Source organism: Pyxicephalus adspersus, chromosome 4 (genome assembly GCF_032062135.1).
Source record: "Pyxicephalus adspersus chromosome 4, UCB_Pads_2.0, whole genome shotgun sequence".
Taxonomy (NCBI): domain Eukaryota; kingdom Metazoa; phylum Chordata; class Amphibia; order Anura; family Pyxicephalidae; genus Pyxicephalus; species Pyxicephalus adspersus.
In genome coordinates this window covers 78,878,343-78,897,742 of record NC_092861.1, presented here as the reverse complement: position 1 = coordinate 78,897,742, position 19,400 = coordinate 78,878,343, and the positions used below count along the sequence as shown (strand labels likewise).

At 36.1% G+C, this 19,400-nt stretch overlaps 1 protein-coding gene and 1 long non-coding RNA gene across 4 annotated transcripts; one reads left to right on the top strand and one right to left on the bottom strand.

Moving 5' to 3' along the window:
- Positions 1-689: 689 nt before the first annotated feature.
- On the bottom strand, positions 690-5,516 carry MTRES1 (mitochondrial transcription rescue factor 1). Of its 3 annotated transcripts, none has more exons than XM_072408718.1 (4): positions 5,391-5,516; positions 2,342-2,819; positions 1,325-1,397; positions 690-1,071 (listed from the first exon to the last, which is right to left on the bottom strand). In XM_072408718.1, exons 2-4 carry the CDS (start codon positions 2,809-2,811, stop codon positions 886-888), a joined length of 729 nt encoding a protein of 242 aa, XP_072264819.1. In that variant the 5' UTR covers positions 2,812-2,819; positions 5,391-5,516; the 3' UTR covers positions 690-885. The 3 variants fall into 3 exon arrangements, with proteins under 3 accessions (XP_072264819.1, XP_072264820.1, XP_072264821.1); XM_072408719.1 differs by lacking the exon at positions 5,391-5,516 and adding an exon at positions 5,271-5,370; XM_072408720.1 differs by lacking the exon at positions 5,391-5,516 and adding an exon at positions 3,321-4,254.
- Positions 5,517-9,549: 4,033 nt separating this feature from the next.
- On the top strand, positions 9,550-17,287 carry LOC140328840 (uncharacterized). Its single transcript, XR_011920358.1, has 2 exons — positions 9,550-9,790; positions 14,738-17,287. It is a non-coding gene; the product is annotated as an uncharacterized lncRNA (long non-coding RNA).
- Positions 17,288-19,400: the final 2,113 nt, after the last annotated feature.

The following is a 19,400-nucleotide window of genomic DNA, read 5'->3' as shown; positions in this document are numbered from 1 at the left end:
TCAGAGCCTCTGGCTTTAGTGCTTACAGTCAGAAAAGTAAAAGTAGGCAAACCAGGAGCTGACTTTGCACACCATTTAAAGGTAAGAAAGTTAAAAAATATTATAGAGACAGCCCAGACAAGAAGTTATGTTGTGTTTGGGTATCCAAATCCCCAAACTGTATTCTGCCCTGAAAACAAGCTAAATGTTCCTGTTATCACCTCAACAAAACACATCATCCTAAAAACATGGTAACTTTACATTTACTTAATCCTATTTCTCTACCCTGTAACACCTGACCTAGGTCTATTCAACCCTTTAAAGTACTACTGTCCTGAGAGAAATTTGGTGCTCTCACTTCTGGCCCTCATCTAAAAATGTTAGGTACCAGGCTGTAAATCATTTAATCTAAAGTATAGAAACAAATGAGTCGGCAAGAGAGAAAATTAACTAGCATTATTTGGAGAGGAAAAAAAGGCAGTCTATATAGTTTTATCATGACAGGTTTACTTTTTACCCATGAAAGTATCATTTGAACGAGGCTAAATATTTCAAACCAATATTTAGCAGCTTGACTTTAAACTGTGTTTATTTTCTTTGATGCAAAAAATTCCACTGTCTAATAGAGTATATGGCCCAGGCAACTAGGAGTATCAGGAAGTGCTTAAAATGGGTAATATGTGTGCTACAATAGGCCAATAAACACAATATGAACTTTAAAAAGACTAACTTTATCTCATTTAAAAACAGTGCCTAATTTACCAGAAGGTTTAAAAGAAAAATTCTTGCAGCAAGATCTGAAAAATATTTAGGCAGCCTTAACTATCCATCATGCAGGTGATGCAGTAAAAATGTTTTTTTTATTTTATATTTTTTATGAAAATGTCAGCTCAGAGTAAGTGATGTTCATGCTGGAGAGTTTGGAGGCTCCTTTGAAACAGTTAGTCGTTTCCATCGCCTCAGCACAACTTTGAATTTGTCTGTTGAAGTTTTTTCTTTTAGCACTTCTTTTAGCATAGTTCTCATAACTGTTGTAGTTCCAGCTTCGCGGTTTTCTTCGACAATGAAATCTAAAATATCTCCAACTTTAACCTAAAAGACAGGTATTTGTTTTTGAGAAGGAAAATACAAAAAGATCCAACATCATGAGTTAAAATTATTAGAAACTAAACACTGCACCTCTATATGTTTTGGTATTGCAACTCCAAGGCATCTGAGCTTCCAGTTTAGTAGAACCAGGAAACCTCAAACATTTATATTTTGGGGACCATTTTCCAGCCCTAAATAATAAAAAATCGAATTGCTTTTTTTCCCAGTTTTACAACCCCATTCAGAGAAGGCTTACCGCTCTACTTTTCTTCCACAGCTTTTCTCCATTCAGACGAAGCTTGCCACTATAAAATGCATCTTCCACTTTGCTTATTAAAAAAAAAAAAAGTTATGAGTATACAACTCATCTAGTCTTGTTCAGTTTTACTAATCATGAACACAGAGTGTAGAAAGAAAACCATATAATATACTTAGATTACTGAAAAAAGTAAAACAAAGGATTAAACACTAGTAACACTAACACTGCTCTGTAACATACTAGTCCATGCAAAATTAAGATGGATTTTATAATCATACTTAAAATTCAAATATACTAAAATATTTACATTTATCCAGATTTTAGTGATGTAGTTTCAGCGTTTCCTGCATTACATAAATAACATAAAACAGTTCTACTTAAGCTGATTACTTTTATTTTTACGATATGCAGCTAAATGTGTGTATATATATATATATATATATATATATTTACAATATAATGTTATTACTTCATCACATTAATATTCTGTAATGTACTAAGGACAAGCAGAAACTGTTCTCACTGTTACAGAGTTATTTTATCTAACTTGAATATATTGCACTAACATTATTTTTCAAACGGAATCTGGCATTCCGTAGTGGGGATCTACCAAGCCCAAATATCTCAATGGCAGTCATTGATTCTCATCAGGGAAGCTCAGATTCCCTGTTATTAGATCCCTTAATGTCTATGAAATGAACCTTTGTTTTTTTGTAGTAGAGATTCTTTCCAAGACCGTTTTATATAATATAACTTAAGTTAACAATATAATTTAATATTTTGTAAAACGTTTCCTACGTGTGAAATGTAAGGGCTCTGAATTAAAATAATTTGAAGTTGCAAGCTCATGAAAAAAATGTGATTACAACTGCATTACATAACATTTTTCAGATGGCTGAGATAGCTTCCTAATAGAAGTATCATATAATGTATGGATCATACCTTGGGACAAGCTCATGCCTTAACCCACACACCAGTTACTAATTTCAGATCAGCTCAGAGATGATAACTTACTTTCGTGAAATGTCTAATCCAGCAGTAAAGATTACATCAAAACGAAATGATTGCACAGCCTTTTCTACATCTTTATAGTCCTTGGGGATGGAGGAATCTTCCACTAGTTCATCTTCATAGTCACTGAGATCTTCTGGATCAATTTCTTCTTTATCATAGTCGTCTTCATCTTCATCCTCTTCAGTATTACCTGATCTATTCTTTTTTTGACTTTTCTTACTTTTGTGCCGGACACTAATATATAAACACACAGTTCCTGGATGGGTAGTCAGTAAGCTACTGGAGTTGAAATTGAACAAGCCATTGGCTGACCGGGTGTAGTTTGTTAAGTATTCTGACAGGTGTCTCTGGTGTGTCCAACATGTACTGCACTGAGTTGTATTGTACAGAAAAGAACTTGATTTTTGACAGAACCGTGAATAATAATGCAGGTTATTGAAGAGCCTTAGGGATAATCTGACTCCAGTCATCGCATAGCCTGCAAGCAAAATAGAAAATGAGGACATATAAAGAAAAAAATGGATATATGATATACTGACAAATTGTACTTACATTTACTTTACTAATATGAATGCTTATGTTCTGCGTAATTATTACTGCAGCATAACCCTTACTGGATACAGTAATTGTGCAAACCAGTATTGTACGAGGTTATGCTCTGAGTTTCCCTCAGACAAAAGTGGGTTAAAACCATTGTTGTCAGTGTATACCACATTTGTGGTCACTAACTTCCCCTCCCCTCCATTAAAATCTCTAATATTAGCAGTCAGCAAGTCAATCCCCACCCATCTTACTTCAGTGGCCAGTGAACCCAGCAATACATCAGTGAGTCCACCCTCCAGTAACATGCCCGCCCCGTAATATCCCCTTTACATTTCCGGTCAGGGATTACATCCCCTCTTACATTATAGGTCAATGAGCCCCGTTAGCCCCTCCCCTGCAGAGCAGGACAGGGAAAGCAATAGGCAGGCAAACTCACCTATTCCAGTGTTTTGGTATCTGTAAAATTGTGAATAAACAGCTGAGTTGTATATTTATTCTCATCAGAGATTCAGAAGTATCAAAGGCAGATAATCAGCACTAACCAGACAAGCAGGTTTTTTGAGAACCAGAACAGAAATGGCATCTTACATAATCTCCCAGTATTGGTCCTCTTTATTGGGCACACCTTTGTTTTGTCTCAGTGACTAGTTAGCGAAGCAAGAATTAAAATACCAAATCAGAAGCCTGCAGTTTTAAAACCATATCATCGCTGGCACATCCCATACTTCTACCATTACAGGCTCACATTAACATTTCTTAGTCCTGCCATTACAGTCTAGGTATCTTATTTTTATCAAACAGGATATATATATATAAATATATATTTAAATGCCAACATATTACACAGTGCTGTACATTAAATAGGCGTTGCAAATGACAGACAGTGACACAGGAGGAGAAAACCATGCATCGAAGAGCTTACAATCCAGAAGTATCACACAATAGGAGGGATATGTAGTGGTGGTAAGTTGTGAGGGTTTTAGAAGACAGAAGAAGATGGGAAGGCAAGTTTGAAAAGATGGGTTTTGAGCGCTCTTTTAAATGAGCAGAAAGTAGGGGCAAGCCGAATAGGACGAGGAAGACCATTCCAGAGAGTTGGGGCTGCTCTAGAAAAGTCTTGGAGACTGCATTCATAATAGATGGTAGAGGAGAGAGTTGGGTCAGTGGACTACCAGGGAGGAGGATGTTACAGTAGTCCAGACGAGAGATGGTAAGAGCGTGTTCAAGGAGTTTGGTGGTCTCTGGTAGGGGCAGATTTTGGAGATGTTGAGTAGCTGAAAGTGACAGGACCTGGAAATGTTCTGAATATGGGGGGTAAATGAGAGGGCAGAATCGAAGGTGCCACCAAGACAACCTGCCTGAGGAGAGGGCCGAATAACAGTGTTATAACAGTTAGGAATATGTTGGGGAGATCTGGAATTTGAGGGGGGGGGGATGATGAATTCAGTTTTATCTGGGTTGAGATTCAGAAACCTATCAGCCATCCATGATGTTGGACAGCATGAAACCTTATCCAGGACTGAGGGGTAGACAGATAGATCTGAGTGTCATCAGAGTACAGATGGTACTGTAAGCCAAAGGAGACTTTGGATATGAGACTACTAAGAGAGGAGAAGAGAACTGGTCCAAGGACTGACCCTTGGGGAACACCAACAGGTAGGAGCGTGGGTGAGGAGGAGTTACCATTGAAAGAAACTTGAAAGGAGCGGTCAGACAGATAGGAAGTAAACCAAACCAGAGCAGTGTCACTGATACCAATGAAGCGCATGATTTGTATTAGAAGGGGCTGTTCTACCTCCCTTTAGCTATCCCCCCTTCCTACTAACGCTGTTTTATACATGGAAAAAGACACTTGTGTTATATGTATTTTTGCAGAAAATGGGGATGTTACCCCTGTTTTGTGTTCCTTTTCTCTTGGGCTTTTGTATTGTTTTGTATGTTCCTATGATGTTAAAAAACTAATAAAAATGATTGAAAAGAAAAGAAGGGGCTGTTCAACAGTGTCAAAATCAGAGGAAAGATCTAGGAGAAGGAGGAGGAAAAAGTTGCCTTGAGACTTAGCTCTGATGAGGTCATTGGCCACTTTACTAAGGGCTTGTATTACTGGGATGTATAGTAAATATCCAGCATGTTACATATAGGTAACATTGTGATGCTACAATAATCTCCCCTGAAGCCAGGCATTTATATGACTAGATAGCAATGTAAAGGATTGTTATCCTGATATTACAAAACATCAGCAGCCCATAGAAGTCATGTCCTTGAGGAGGGCCCTCCTGAGTGTGTGCAGGCTGGGTGACCTACACGGGAGACATGCCAGACCTCTGCACACTTCTCTGATCTATGCTCATACCATGCAGACACACATGCGCACTCTGCTACTCACTGTCACCTCCCAGGGCAAAAATAGATCAGCAGACGCTGCACAGCCCTCCATACAAGTGTCATACCCCCTCATGGCGCAGTCACCGCACATTACTGCCGGACAGATCCCAGCACAGCTTACCTTGTGTGTCAGTACAGACACAGCTCACACATTGACTTGTATGCTGACCTCAGGACAGCTCTGCATACCAAGCCTCACTATCAGACCCCTTCCTCTTCCGCCTGTCACCGGCTGCCTTATGCCTGGCCGGGACTGTGCCTGACATCTAGCGGCACACACCGGTACTGCCGCTTCATCCCAGGCATGGGGAGATGTGTCTGGCTCTGGGCTGCCATGGTTGGCTCCTCTCCCCATTTCACACACAATGCTTGATGCTTCACTAGCAACATTTGAATATTTCTCTTCTTATTATATTCACCACTTACTGACTGTTTTGACTGTATTATTATAAAACACACCATAAAAAAAGATATGTACAAGGTCACTGAGAATAAAAGTATGATCTGGGGAACCTATTTACTTTCTTGTAAAAACACTGACCTTATAATCTAGTTTAAATAACAAATATTTTTAAAATAGTTCCTAAGCAGGGATTTAAAAAACAGCGCTGATGTATATTCATCTACTCTGCCCACTGCAGTACATCTATATCACCACTAGATGTCCCCAGTCTTCCAGGGTGAATGATGTCTGGCTGTATTGGACTAGGAAGACTGAGGACATAACGTGAGTGCAGATCTCCATGCTGCAGTGCCTTCTTCTACATAGAAGGGAGCTGGAAACCGGACTGTGAGAATCTACATTTCCCATAATTCAACCAGCACAAAAAGTCTGTGGTAGAATCAGTCTTACTAGCTTTACATTTTTTTTTAATAGCTTTACAGTACAATCATGGCAGATCATTTCTCTAGTATGGATCATTTGATCCATAGACAGGAATCTAGAACAAAGAGGACATTCTAAATATTTCTAATAAAGTAGTGAGTGGGTGCGGGTGTAAGTTTGTATTTATTATAAAAAAATACCCATGCTGGGACACTCAGGATGAAGATTACCTCATATTGATAAGTGCCTACTAATTAATATTATTTTGTAAGGTCTTCACATTCTAGCTGGTTTAACTATGGTCAAATCTAAACTAATCATCCCCAACATCAGAATTTTACTCAGTGAAAAAGATGACAAGTCAGATAAAAACATTGCACTGGAGAATATTGAAAAAAAAAATAAAATATCCTGAACCTCTCCCCTATAATTACCCTTTTGTTATTTTTACACATTATAGCAGCATAAACATGACATGATACTTATTACTCCATAGTATACTAGTAATAGCCGGTGATGACTGAAATCCTCCAACAGATGGCAGCAGAGCTCTGTTGTTTCCAATACAAAATGTCAATCAGTAATCTGAGCAGCAAAGTAAGGGACACACAGCTGAGATAGAGCACCTGTACTAGTAGGGTGTCAATACCAAAATACAGGAAAGCCTATACTCAATATTATCACTTACTGTCATCCTATGGAAAGCATTCCAGACGACTTAATTAAATCATGATTGGACAAATGTAACTTAAGGAAACTTGAACTGAACCTCTAAAAATAGAACTGAAATGCACACTGTGGACACAAAATACCGAGCTCATCTCAGCTTCTGTGTCTCAGTCTAGTAACTTCTAAATACAGCAGGCTGTCCTGCTGTATAGATCTTCTTGTATCCTGTTATCACTTGAAAGTGTGTGGTTCTGCAGCCCATGGCATTCCCAATTCTACCTCAATGCCAATCTATGAATGGTCAAAGTATACAAGGTTCCAATCAGTAAATAATAATTTACTTTTGCTGTACTCAATTTTCAAGATTTAGACTTCCAAGATAAAATCATCTTTTTTTTGGTCAAGTGTCTCAATGCTATCAACACAAGTTAAAAGACACAGTAAACCCTAAAGGTCCTGCTTGTTCTGGCTGCAAGGGATCATATAAGGCAATATAATGAGAGATTACCATAAACCAATAAATTGATTGCAATGAAAAAATGCAGGAAATCAACATATTTAGCATTTTAATAATAGCACACATGATGACGATGTTGTGTGTTAGTTTATCGCTATGCTCGGCCGGAAAGTTCGCTGGTAAGTCATATTGTGCATCTGTTTTGATGATTCACAGTTTATCAGCAGTGAGGTACAACGATGTGACTGCTCAGTAGTGATGAACACACACCACAAGATCCATGAGAAATGGTAATGCTGATTTGTCTTTTACTAGCTTTTAAAATGTGCTGTGAAGACTCAGGACAATACAGTGCTATTTGCTGACAAGAATCTTAATCCTGATTAACTCATCAAATAATCACTGATTCCTACAGAGTTAAGTAAATACATTAATGTGACCTGTGTTTATCCTCCACTGCACTATAACGTTGAAGAAGCAACACTGTTATTCTTGAATAGGAGTGCAGAACACGTCCCTTTTTCATCTACTCTATTACATGGGGGAAGTGTGCTGTAGTTCTTGAAGGGGCACACATCTGGAGTTATTTTCAGGCCTAGTTATTAGGTATTTTTTTGTATTTACTGAAATATATACCAAAACACTTTCAATAGTATATTTATTAGACTAAAAGTAAACAAAAAAGCAAGTTCATTGTTTGTAAGGTTTGTATACACTTTATATTAATTACACTTCAAACCCATAAATTGCTGCAGGAAATCAATTTTTAGCGTGATATGTGTTCATGTCTCCCGCTTGCCTCCTGTGCCAGGCTGAGGCTTCTATTCAACCAGGGCATTGTTGGGCTCGCTACGAAAGATTTTCCTGATTGGCTGGAGAGATAATATGACAAGGCAAAGTATTGATCGCAGTGCGTTGTCCTGATGTCCTGTAACAATTTGTAGGTCAATTTGCAGCTTAATTGTTGCGGCAATACACCAGACAGTTGAAAAGTTATTAGCTGTTCAATGTGCGGACTTCAGAATGGTAAAGATGAAATAGCCCTGCTCATTGAGGGGTTAAACGATGATAAAACACCAATACTATAAACTGAAACCCTGACATTGGCAATGTTCCAGTTTGTGCTCAGATGTACACCAGGAAAGGTTTGTGGCTCTGTATTACCCCGTTGTTAGATTTTTCAGGGTAAACAGAATGATGTCATCTTAAAACCATGAAAACACTGTGTTCATGTATTTAGGTATAGAGAAGTAATATACCAACAAAGTAAGGCTGTCAGATAGCTTGATGTCCTTAAACCAACGTTACACCATTTGTATTTTAGAATATGGGAATCATTTTTTTTTTACCATCACCAGCCATTCTAGCACTTAGTCAACCTGATTTTCCAACCTGTACTACAAAAATTTCAGGTGACATCTCATTAACAGACATAAAGAACAACCTGTCTCACATGGAGAACAACGGCTTCATGTACATGAATTCAAAATTTATCATAGTGCTGGTTTGCAAATTTTATATCACTTTATTAGTCGCTAAGGGCAACTGCTCGCCTGACCCAGTTTTATAGTTTTTTTTATCAAAAAGTTTATCCCCTCAAAAAATGAAAGTATTCTGTGTTATGAATTGAAAAGCAAAGTGTTACCATTGCACGCTTTGGGACTGATATACTAAAGGAATATAAACTGTTCACATAGTGAATTATCACCTTTCAAAATAATTTTTACTTAGCTTAGTGAGTAAGGTGAAGCTCTGCTGACTTTAACTAACTAATCATATGCTAGCAAAATCATGTTTTTTGCCTATTCTCACAAAGTGAACTTCCACCACATAAGCTAAATTATGTGAATAATCTTTTGAAAGATGATACATGACTTTGCTAAGTGAGCAGTCTAAACTCATTTACTAAATCAACACCAGTGTGTAAAAATAGAGCTCTTCTAACAACTTCATGAAGTTACATGTGTTCTCTGTTTATCTATCTATCTATCTCTCTCTCTCTCTCTCTCTCTCTCTCTCTCTCTCTCTCTCTCTCTCTCTCTCTCTCTCTATCTATCTATCTATCTATCTATCTATCTATCCATCCTTCTGTTTATCTCTTCTACTCCTCTCCTTTTATTTCTGTTATCCATCTGCCTCTTCATTCTTTTTTCTTTTATCTCATTATCTATTTTGCCTTTCATTGCCTTTATTTTTTATATGGCTAATAACAAAGGTTATTTAACAAAGATCAAATAAATAAAAGGGACACAAAAGAGATAGGTAAACAGAAAAGTGGCTGTACATGAAGCAGGCAGTAGCTAGAGGGAGGGGAGTACCATGGGATGATTGAGGGAGGGAATATGCTTATCAGTGCTGTGAAAGTCTTCTACATAGCAGATAAAAACCCAACCCAAACCTGTCATCCTTCTCAATTGGACACAGCATTTGCCAGGTGTAACAAGAAGAGCCAAAAGCTAATAACTATTATAGCAAAATCAGGGGGACCCAGCATAGCAACATCAAGATGAATCAAATGATTACCATGTGCCTAGGAATGGTCATACTGGCTTTCCTCATACCTAGTCAGGTAAGATTTCACATATAAAATATCAGTTATAATCAGTAACTAATGCAATAGTACATGTATATATATATTTTTTTGCATTAGCAGTACTGAATGTTTGTAACTTTTGTTTAATGTCAGATTACATCAGTCAGGGGTATAAATAACAAATCAGATTAATGTTTCTCCAACTTTCAAAATATATAATATCAAATAGCAGCCACAATTTGTAAAAAAAAATTACTATCTGTGAATAAAAGTGATATTCACAAACAAACAAAATCATCATTGTAACTTATTTGGCATACGCAAGCTGATTTTTTTTCATTTTTGTAAAATATTATTTTTACCTAATATTTACTTATTGTTAGTCATTCTTAGGCATAGATCTCAAACTGTCATTGGAATTTTTAGGAGCACAACAATATTTTAATAGTACTTTTATTTTCTGAACACCCTGATAGACACAACTTGGCTTCAAAGTATTTCTATAAAAAAAAAAAAGAAGTAAAACATAACCTGTTAAGCCCAATATATGAAATTTAGCCCTTTAAACTAAAGAGACCAGTAAAGTTTATTGGATCTACGTAAGCACTTTGGGTATACCTTTGAAAATGTCTTCTTATCCCATATGTTTTTGTATATGTATTGTGATTATGACATTTTATATACAATCTGATTACAGAAGCTAAACGGCTTTATGAGGAATTCTTTGAATTTAAAGTGTTTATGAATACTATAATATTGTTCTATTACAAGGGGAAATATACTGTTTGATACATCAACATAATCAGAGCAAAAAGCATAAGTACTTTAAATGTGTCTTTCATATTGATTTTTTTTTCATCTAACAACAATCTATGTGTGCTATTAGCGACTAGATTGATAAATGAACCTATGAAAATGTGAAAGAGCTTGACAACAGTGGGGCAATCTGTAGATTGGAAACCCATAAGGAGATGCAAGAGTTTGTGGGTGCCCAGTAATATAATTATTGGAAAAACAGAAGTCAAGGTCACATGCTGTAAAAACAGACTTAGTGTCTTTGTTAGTCAACAATACTGGTGGTTATTAAACAGCTTTGGGGAAAAGATAAAGCCTCAGGCGTAGCACTGTTTGTTGAAGAGGACAGTCAGGAGTTTGCAGACATCAGGTGTTTCTACTTGTGTAGAATGGAACTGAGGTTTGCTTATACAGTAAGAACTTACACTGTGTCAGAAGGGCTCACAAGTACCAAAAAATACATAGCAGGTATCTTTTTATTAAGATTCACATTGTTCTCACCCAATTTACTTATTTTCGTAATCATATTTTATGTGAAAATTTTATTGAATCATTGTTAAAACTTTTATTGACTCCCATATTTCCAGCCACAGTACAATAAGGTAGCCAGGACAGGCTCTGTCCAAACTCACTGACAAGGGTGTGGCCGCACCCCTTGCCTTTTATGGTAGTTTTCCCGTACCGGTTCTCAAAAGCCAACCTATCTGTGTAAGCCACCTAAATTACAAGCCTAATATATTTTTTCTTTGGTTCTCTAAATTTGTGGTGGACTTTGGATCTCATATAGCCATTCTGCAAGAACAATAACTTTAAAAAGTTATATACTCTTTTTGATTTCATACAGATACAAAACTTGAATAACATATACCCCAACTTAGAGAAGTATTGTATATGTGGTTTTCAAATACCCCAATAAACAAGTGATATATCCGTTTTTCCTGGCACAAAATATACAACTTCTTTATACGTTAAATGATCATTTTCAAACTTCAGCTAGCTAATTTTTCTGATGCCATAAGTATAAACTGTCACCAGGGATACTTTTTCCCTTTCGTTTCATCTGTGATAAAAGATATTTCCATAATTTCCTAAACTTGTGATTCATTGGAGTAAAAAGTGAAATGCCCCCCTGTATAGACACAAAAAGCCATCAAAGCATGATGGAGGTTCTAACAGTACCACAGCACAGAAGAAGAAAAAAAATTGGTCCATAGTTGGAATTTTATTTTATTAATTTCCCTGCAGGGCCAAATAAAAATAGTGTATAAAATTCTTTGAAAAATGTATAGAAATAAATGTTTCCTGAAGGAAAACTGCCTAATAATTAGATGCCATTTTAACATATCTGGTCAGTGGATGCCCACTGCTTGGTTTTAAAATCATCACACCTTCTAGACTGTGTGCTGTTCTTCATCTCCTTTTGGACAGCCTTCTTTGTAATGTGCAAACTAACCATTTTGGCTGGAGATTGATAAATACCAATATTCCCACTGTTTGCGTTTCATGCAATTTAACTCATGTCTTTGTCTCTACTTATTGTGACATCAAAAGATATATTAGGCCGGTAGTTTCTCCTTTTTGATTACTTTCCTTTATCTTTTATCAAAGCTGTGGAATTATCTACAAAACAGATTAAAACTGTATTAATATAACTTATATTTTATTCCTAATTAGTGATTTGCGAAGGCTACTGCATAAGACTGCAGTTATGTTAAACTTTAGTCATCTTATCCCTGTAGACAGAAAAGACTGTGATCAAGGTAAGATGTTTGAATATGACTTCCTGGGTGGTCTGTATAGTGCCGGAAGACTGTGCTGTTTAGAGCAATTTCATTTTTCAAGCATGACTTCCAGCTTCCTGTTGTAATGCCCTGCCCATTGGACAGACATGTTGATGCTGAAAAGAATAGAGCGAAGTTTGAGAAATGACATGAGAAGCTTGGTTATTGGGTTCCTTTATATTTATGAAGAATAAAAAGAAACAAGAACATTGTGTTATATATGGTTTTAGAATTATTTTAGCTGATATTATAATAGCTCATATTTTTATATTTCAATATTTTTATTGAATTTTCACAAAAATAGGTACATGTATTTCAACAAAACAAAAAAAAAAAATAAAAAAAACGAGATAATACAAAATTATCAAAACTAGGGTCAGCAGGGTACAAACATATTCTTGACGACCTCAATGTTCAAAGTGACAAGGAGAAAACCATATACAACAGTGGTGTGAACAATGAATAAACCAAAATTGCAACCCCATAGCTCATATTTTTATCAGGATTGTTGACACTGTTTTACCTTTGTTTAACTTTATTTCGTAGAAAATAGTTTATCTTCTCGAGTCTTGGCTTTAATAATTCAGGCCCTCTATGTCTGCAGTAAAAACTCAGTTGAACCCTATTCCAGGCTTCCTTTTTTTCCTAAATTGCTACAAGAAGTTCTGAGAAGCAGAACAACTGAGACAATTTATTTCAAAATGATGGCTGGAAGTTCTAAAGTAGTACAATATTTAGACATCATTTATGGTTAGTTATATGGTTAGTCCAGCTATTTTTGCCATATCTGGTGGCAATGTCTATTTGTTTATAATTGTGTTGGTACAATATTACTACAAGGTGATATCATCTGATATCTCTACGGTCTACCCATAGTTCTTTGATTGCAGAGTGGTTTATTCAAGCTAATAAAGTTGCAAAAAAAGGGTTCATTCATTTTGATCCTTAGGTGTTTATCATCATTTTCCTGTTTTGGGCTTACTCGGTATTTTTAATATTTTCTAACATAGGCTTGTCTGTTGTTTTTAACAAAAGACCAGACTGCATATTTTGCATTACGTAGTAAATATGCATTACCAAAATACCTGAAAAAGTAGTATGGTGGAAGGCTAACAGCGAAACGTGGTGCAAGGGGTGTGAGATAGATATTAAAACCCAGTATTTGTGATCATTGTGTAAAATTAAAGCTTGTAGTGGTCCAGACAGAGTAACATGAAACATGTGCAAAAAAAACAAAGCAGTCTGGAGTAAATATGTAACACATAGCATGGTGTTCTAAGTGCCCTACTCACATTTATAGTCAGTGTAATACACTTAAGGTGGTTAAGTAACCCCTCAAACTTGTGGTTTCTGATGTGCCACGTACATTTGAAATATGCAAAGATTCGTTTGTATTGCAACAAGCATTGACTCCCCAGGCTCAAACAGTGCTTTGCAGGGCTCAAGTATACATTCCCAAGCTCAGAGCGCACTTCCCGGGGCCCAAGCACCCATTCCCTCAAACTTAGGTATTCACTTCTCCAGGCTCAGATTAAGCCTGGAAACCATTACCTGACAATTATGCCCTGCCAGCACAGCATACAAGGCATTATTTAATTGCATATGGAACGTGGGAACATGGGTTGGTAATTAGTAGGACCAGTGTGCACTGCTGTCAACATTGCTTTAGTGTCATTAGTAATTAACTGGTTGCCAAAACAAAATGCCAACATACAGCAGAATATGCAGGGCCATGCACCTGGATAAAAATGCCTAGGCTGGACACTTCATACTATATGTTAAGCTGGGTCACATTCGGGCCTTTAGGCCATATTTTGGACAAACCTCTTGTAATTCCAATATGATGCTATTAACACACTAATTGTCTGTTTTGCATATACAACTGCAACATTTATGCATGGGTTTTCTCTGAACCTCTGAATAAAAAAGAATTTCACAACTTTCACTATTATAAAACCAATTGTATAAAGCCATTTCTTTAAGGATAAAGTAAGAGAGGGATGGATCATCTGTCAGTGTTATAATAAGGACTATTGAAAAAACAATTTTCACTGCCACAGAAATAGAGCAGAAATCTTTTAATGTGGAAACTTTCTCCATGTATTTCCATCTGGGGTATCTTAGGACAGGAAATGAAGGAAGATGCCCCAAGTGGGGCACAGACAGCATACAAACAACCTGAATGGGGCTTTTAAAATTACCTACTTTCTTCTTTCTGCATACTAAATATTATATTGTTGGAATTTACAGTATTGACTTGAAAAAAAAAAGGGGGGGGGGGAAATAATATATATATATATATACAATATAGTCTAATGAAAAATATGTTGCAATTAAAAAAAACTTTGCCTAACATTATCTGTAAGTGGATTGGTATTAATGCCTCTGACGTCTGTTTATTTTTTAGGTTTACAGTGAAACTGCTGCAAAATCCAATGTTACAAATGTAACAGCAGTGAATTCAACATCTACCCTTCCAAATTTAAATGCTGGATTACCACCTGTGCCTACAAATACTACAACACCACATTCGCATGCAGATTCCTTGTATACATCTTTTGCTTTCCTCCTCAGTGTCACCTCCATCTTTCTTCTAAAACTCTTCTGCTAGGAGATTGTGACCACTCGTGCCACTTTTTTTTTTTGCCTCTTTTCTGATAACCAAGCACGTCATGGAATGGCATGTAATGCCATGCAAGATTTATATACCCCTCATCCCATTCTGAATGTTTTGCTCCTCTTGGCTGAAGCTTTCCCTCCAATAATGTATCAGATACAGGGAATTGAAAATCTCCAGAATCGAAACCTCGTGCTTCCTAAGTGGAACACCTGAGACTCTATCCCATGGTGAAACTTAACAAGACATATAATATGAGCTGCAAGACACAGTTGTAACAGAGATGATGACGGGGTCACAGAGGCCAAAGCAAGGACTGAAAGGACTCCTTAGACTGCAATTGTAGACAGCTATGTTTATATAAAACAACATGTAGGTTCAGTAACGCATTTGTAACCATGTAACCAAATAAATTTGTATGGTACACATTAATTTCTTTTTGTTTTATTTCTGTGGAGCATTCCACCTGCAGTCAAGAAGAGTGTGGCAATGCTTTAATTAAGAGTGAAACAGACCTTTGTCATACAGGTTAGAAGCCGGTAGAAAGATCTGGATTACTCTCATGAAAGGTAGTCATTGTGCTGGAAGGATGTACAATACCTGCCTTGTTCTTTGGAATCATCTTCAGTTAAGCTTGATGTGGAATCATTCCATTTCCAGCCAGCTTTTAAATGCATATTTTACATTTGTCCATTATTTGAGACTTAAATTGTTTTTTTTCAATTTATCAATTTATCTTTGCCAGAATGACAAGATGTTAGAGTCTTTTTCACATTTTTTTTTTAAGTGAACAGAACTTAGTATGTGTCGTATATCAAAATAAGTTGCTCAAAAAGGCAAATAAAAATGCTATAGGATGAATGTCCTAGAATTGCTAGCATCAACTAGTAAAAATTCTGTTCTTTTTGCTATACAATACTGGGTAAGGACACATTGCACTCTATTCAATATATAAATGTATATATATTTCTATGCTTTACTCCCACAGGAGCTCAAACCCAGCTAAGTAGAAACTTTTTGTCCTTTTACTGATATTCTACAAATCATTGCAATATGTTCCTGTTTTTAAAAATTATAGTCTTTGTGCTGATTATTATTTTGATAGATTTTACGTATTAGCTTGATAATCAAAAATGCTTGCTAACCTGGATGCCAAAGATTATAGACGTTAACATGTTTTTCCACACAATTATGAATGCCCACATGCAAGAAGTCTCAAACAAATTGGCTCCATTTTGCTGGTATTATTTTTTGTAACATGTTCATCTCTTTAGTAGAATAATAGCAATTATATGCTAATAAATACTTCTCTGTGATGCAAACATAACATTTTTTTAATATGCTTAAACGAAAATCTAAATATCACAACTAATTTTAATATGACCCTTTCAAAAAATGTTCTTAAAGATAGATTTCTTTAATGGTACATGTGGTCAGTAAAACCGGCCAAAAGCTGACCCAAGGATTTAAACAAAGTCAACCAGGGGCATTTGTACATACCTTTCATTCTCTTCCAGGTGTTGTAGTTTGAATCACAAATCATAAACCTAGGTTTGGATGAAAATTAGGTTTAGGCATCTCATGCTGCCTGCAATTATTACTTATGGTGTGTTACAGTTGAGTAAAGATTTGATTTAAAAGTCTAGAAAAATTAATAATTCAGTCTAATAAAGTCTCTCCTTACATCCTTTAGATTTTTTTTGGTGAAAAGACTTTTTAAATCAGCAGCACAAGTCACATTTTTTATGTGCAATACAGTGCCTAAAATGCAAAACTGTCTACTATAGTATCAGCATATTATGTAAAACGAAGGACAGTGAACAGGTCTTCTGGTAAAGCCATCATCACACATGCTCAGGTCGTTGGATCTTTAGACCAAAGGTCAATTGATCCCCAATTTGGCTAGAAATGGAATGCTTCTCATTAGATAAATGTACTAAGGAAGGAGTAACTTATATTTGACTCTGTTATGCAACACCAGGGGATGACACAAATAAACTGTATCAAACAATGCTTTATTCCTGTTATTTTCCTTATTGATTGTTTTTATTACATTTTTATGTAGCAGCAAAGTACTTTTAACCTATATTTCCCTGTATTAACAAGCTGTGCTGTGATACAACCTATTTGTTGAATATGACCAGTACAGTGACCTCCCATAGCTGCTACCCATAGAACATTCAAAATATAGCAATTAGTACTGTTTTTAAAAAAAATGAATGGCTTAGAGTTCCTGGATGTACTGTTAAATTAACTATGTAACTGTATGTGCCAGATATATTGATCTCCACTGTTTTATCTATTTTTTGTAAGTTTAATCAAAATAAAACCTAAACGTTACATATTTTGTTTTGTTTCATTTGCAAAACATCCAAAAGACCAACTTTATTTTAAATTTGTTGACAGGTAATCTAAGAACTAAAAAACAACCCAGAGAGTAGAAAATGTGGGAACATTAGTTGTTGTCTGCAACAATTATTTAGATTTTTATACTGATTTATTTTTACAGATGATAAAAGATGCAACTTCATAGGTCATCAATTTAAACGAGTGCATCTTTGTTTCCTATTTATTTTTTCAGTTTTGCCTTCAAAGAATTCACCTTTATCACCCTTTGTCAAATAGGCACAGAGATTTTATAAGCTGGTACTGCTACATAGAATGGATCACTAACGGTTGGTTAGAATTAACTGGCTTGAAGACCATATCATTCAACATATGTTTTCCTTCAATTAAATTGAGGTCTACAGGTGAACATTTACTGGTTGGCCACCACTTACCTAAATGCCTGGGCCCAAACACTGATGACATCAATGACAATAGTAAAATCATTCTAAAACCTTTCATATACATTTTAAACCCCCCAAAACATTATTTCTTAATAAAAAAGGAAAATCAAGACGTAGACAGAATTTGTACAAAAATGGGATCTAAACTGTACAATTTCCTAGTCAGAATTATTAAAACAGAACCCTGACTTTTTAGATAGGTAAATCAAATTTAAATATTCATTGCTGAACACATCACCTACAAGTACATCACTGGAGCAAGATGGATCATAAACAAAACACAATAGGAAAATATAACAGCAGAAAAAGTGATGAAAGATGGAAGGAAAGGGGAAGAAGAAAGAAGTAGGAAATACAGTTTTTAAATAGAAGCAGATAAAGCTATGACGGAATTCATGAAAGCTTAGACAAATAATTCAAATAGTTCTTCTGATAAAAAAAATGAATGAAAAAATAGCATGCTACTGACTTAATTAGGTTCTTACTATTAAAGCAAATACCGTAAGAAGATTTAAAAAAGTTTTAGCTGTCTGCAAGTTCATTAAAATCTATCCAAAAAAACCACTGGGCACTAAAATTTGACAGTCTTACTTTCTGAAATTTTTTGGTGTCTACTGTAAACAAAGAAGTTGTGTAAAGTTTTGGCAACATCCATCATATAAATCAACAAAGACGGTTTATCCTTGCTTAGTGGAAAAGACTTGTTCTCTTAGATGAGAAGCCTTTGACAGTTTGAGAATGGGATACCCCTTATTTGTTCTATGTTTTTTTTTCATCCTTATTTAAGCAAGAGGTAGAGACTTTATTGAGAAAAGTATTTTAGCAGTTGTTATATAAAAAGATTTCAGCCAATTTTGGAAAACTTTGAAAACTATTTGTGGGGACGTTCACCCTCAGCCACCCTCACCACTTGTAATGGTGCCCTTTGTCACCAGAACAGAAAATGAATAAAAATCTATACTTTCCTGTTATGTCCAGAGGATGTAAGTGAAACCTCTATTTGGGAAAATCTATTTAATAGGAACTATTGCTATGAAAAGATCTTCTTATACCTCCTGCTGTGTAAATATCACTAATAAGACAATATCACTAATAAAACACAAAAATACCAAACAATGGTCCTAACCATGCCCTGCTCTTTTAAGACTAAAAAGAACAAATGTTAACTATACATTAATGTAGGGAAGTTGTCATCACCTAAACCCTGTACCGTGTTTCCCCGATTATAAGACATCCCCATCAAATAAGCCACCCCCGATTTTTGCTAAAATAATTAAAAAAAGGCACTCACCTGCGAATAAGACATCCTCCGATACCTGATACTGTGTGTGTCTCCTCAATGCTGGCTGCAGTGTAGAGCGAAACTGAAAGTAACAAGCCGGCACACGCGCCCCCGCGATTCTGCACCAGGAAGCAAGCTGCTGATCCCTGCCCTAACAGAGTTACCCGGCCGTACAGTAGAAAAAAAGGTAAGTCAGTGAACAGAAGGGGACAATCAATGTCACAGAGTGATCAGAAGGGGACAATCAATGGAACAGAGTGATCAGAAGGGGAATATGAATGGCACATGAGTGATCAGAAGGGGAATACGGTATGAATGGCACATGAGTGATCAGAAGGGGAATATGAATGGCACATGAGTGATCAGAAGGGGACAATCAATG

What these genes read in the sequence shown, in the direction of transcription:
- MTRES1 (XM_072408718.1), bottom strand. Translation starts at nt 2,811, where the DNA reads ATGACTGGAGTCAGATTATCCCTAAGGCTCTTCAATAACCTGCATTAT. An exon ending in GGATTAGACATTTCACGAAA is followed by an intron (nt 1,398 to 2,341) that starts GTAAGTTATCAT and finishes TTTTTTAATAAG; the next exon opens with CAAAGTGGAAGATGCATTTT. An exon ending in TGTGGAAGAAAAGTAGAGCG is followed by an intron (nt 1,072 to 1,324) that starts GTAAGCCTTCTC and finishes CCTGTCTTTTAG; the next exon opens with GTTAAAGTTGGAGATATTTT.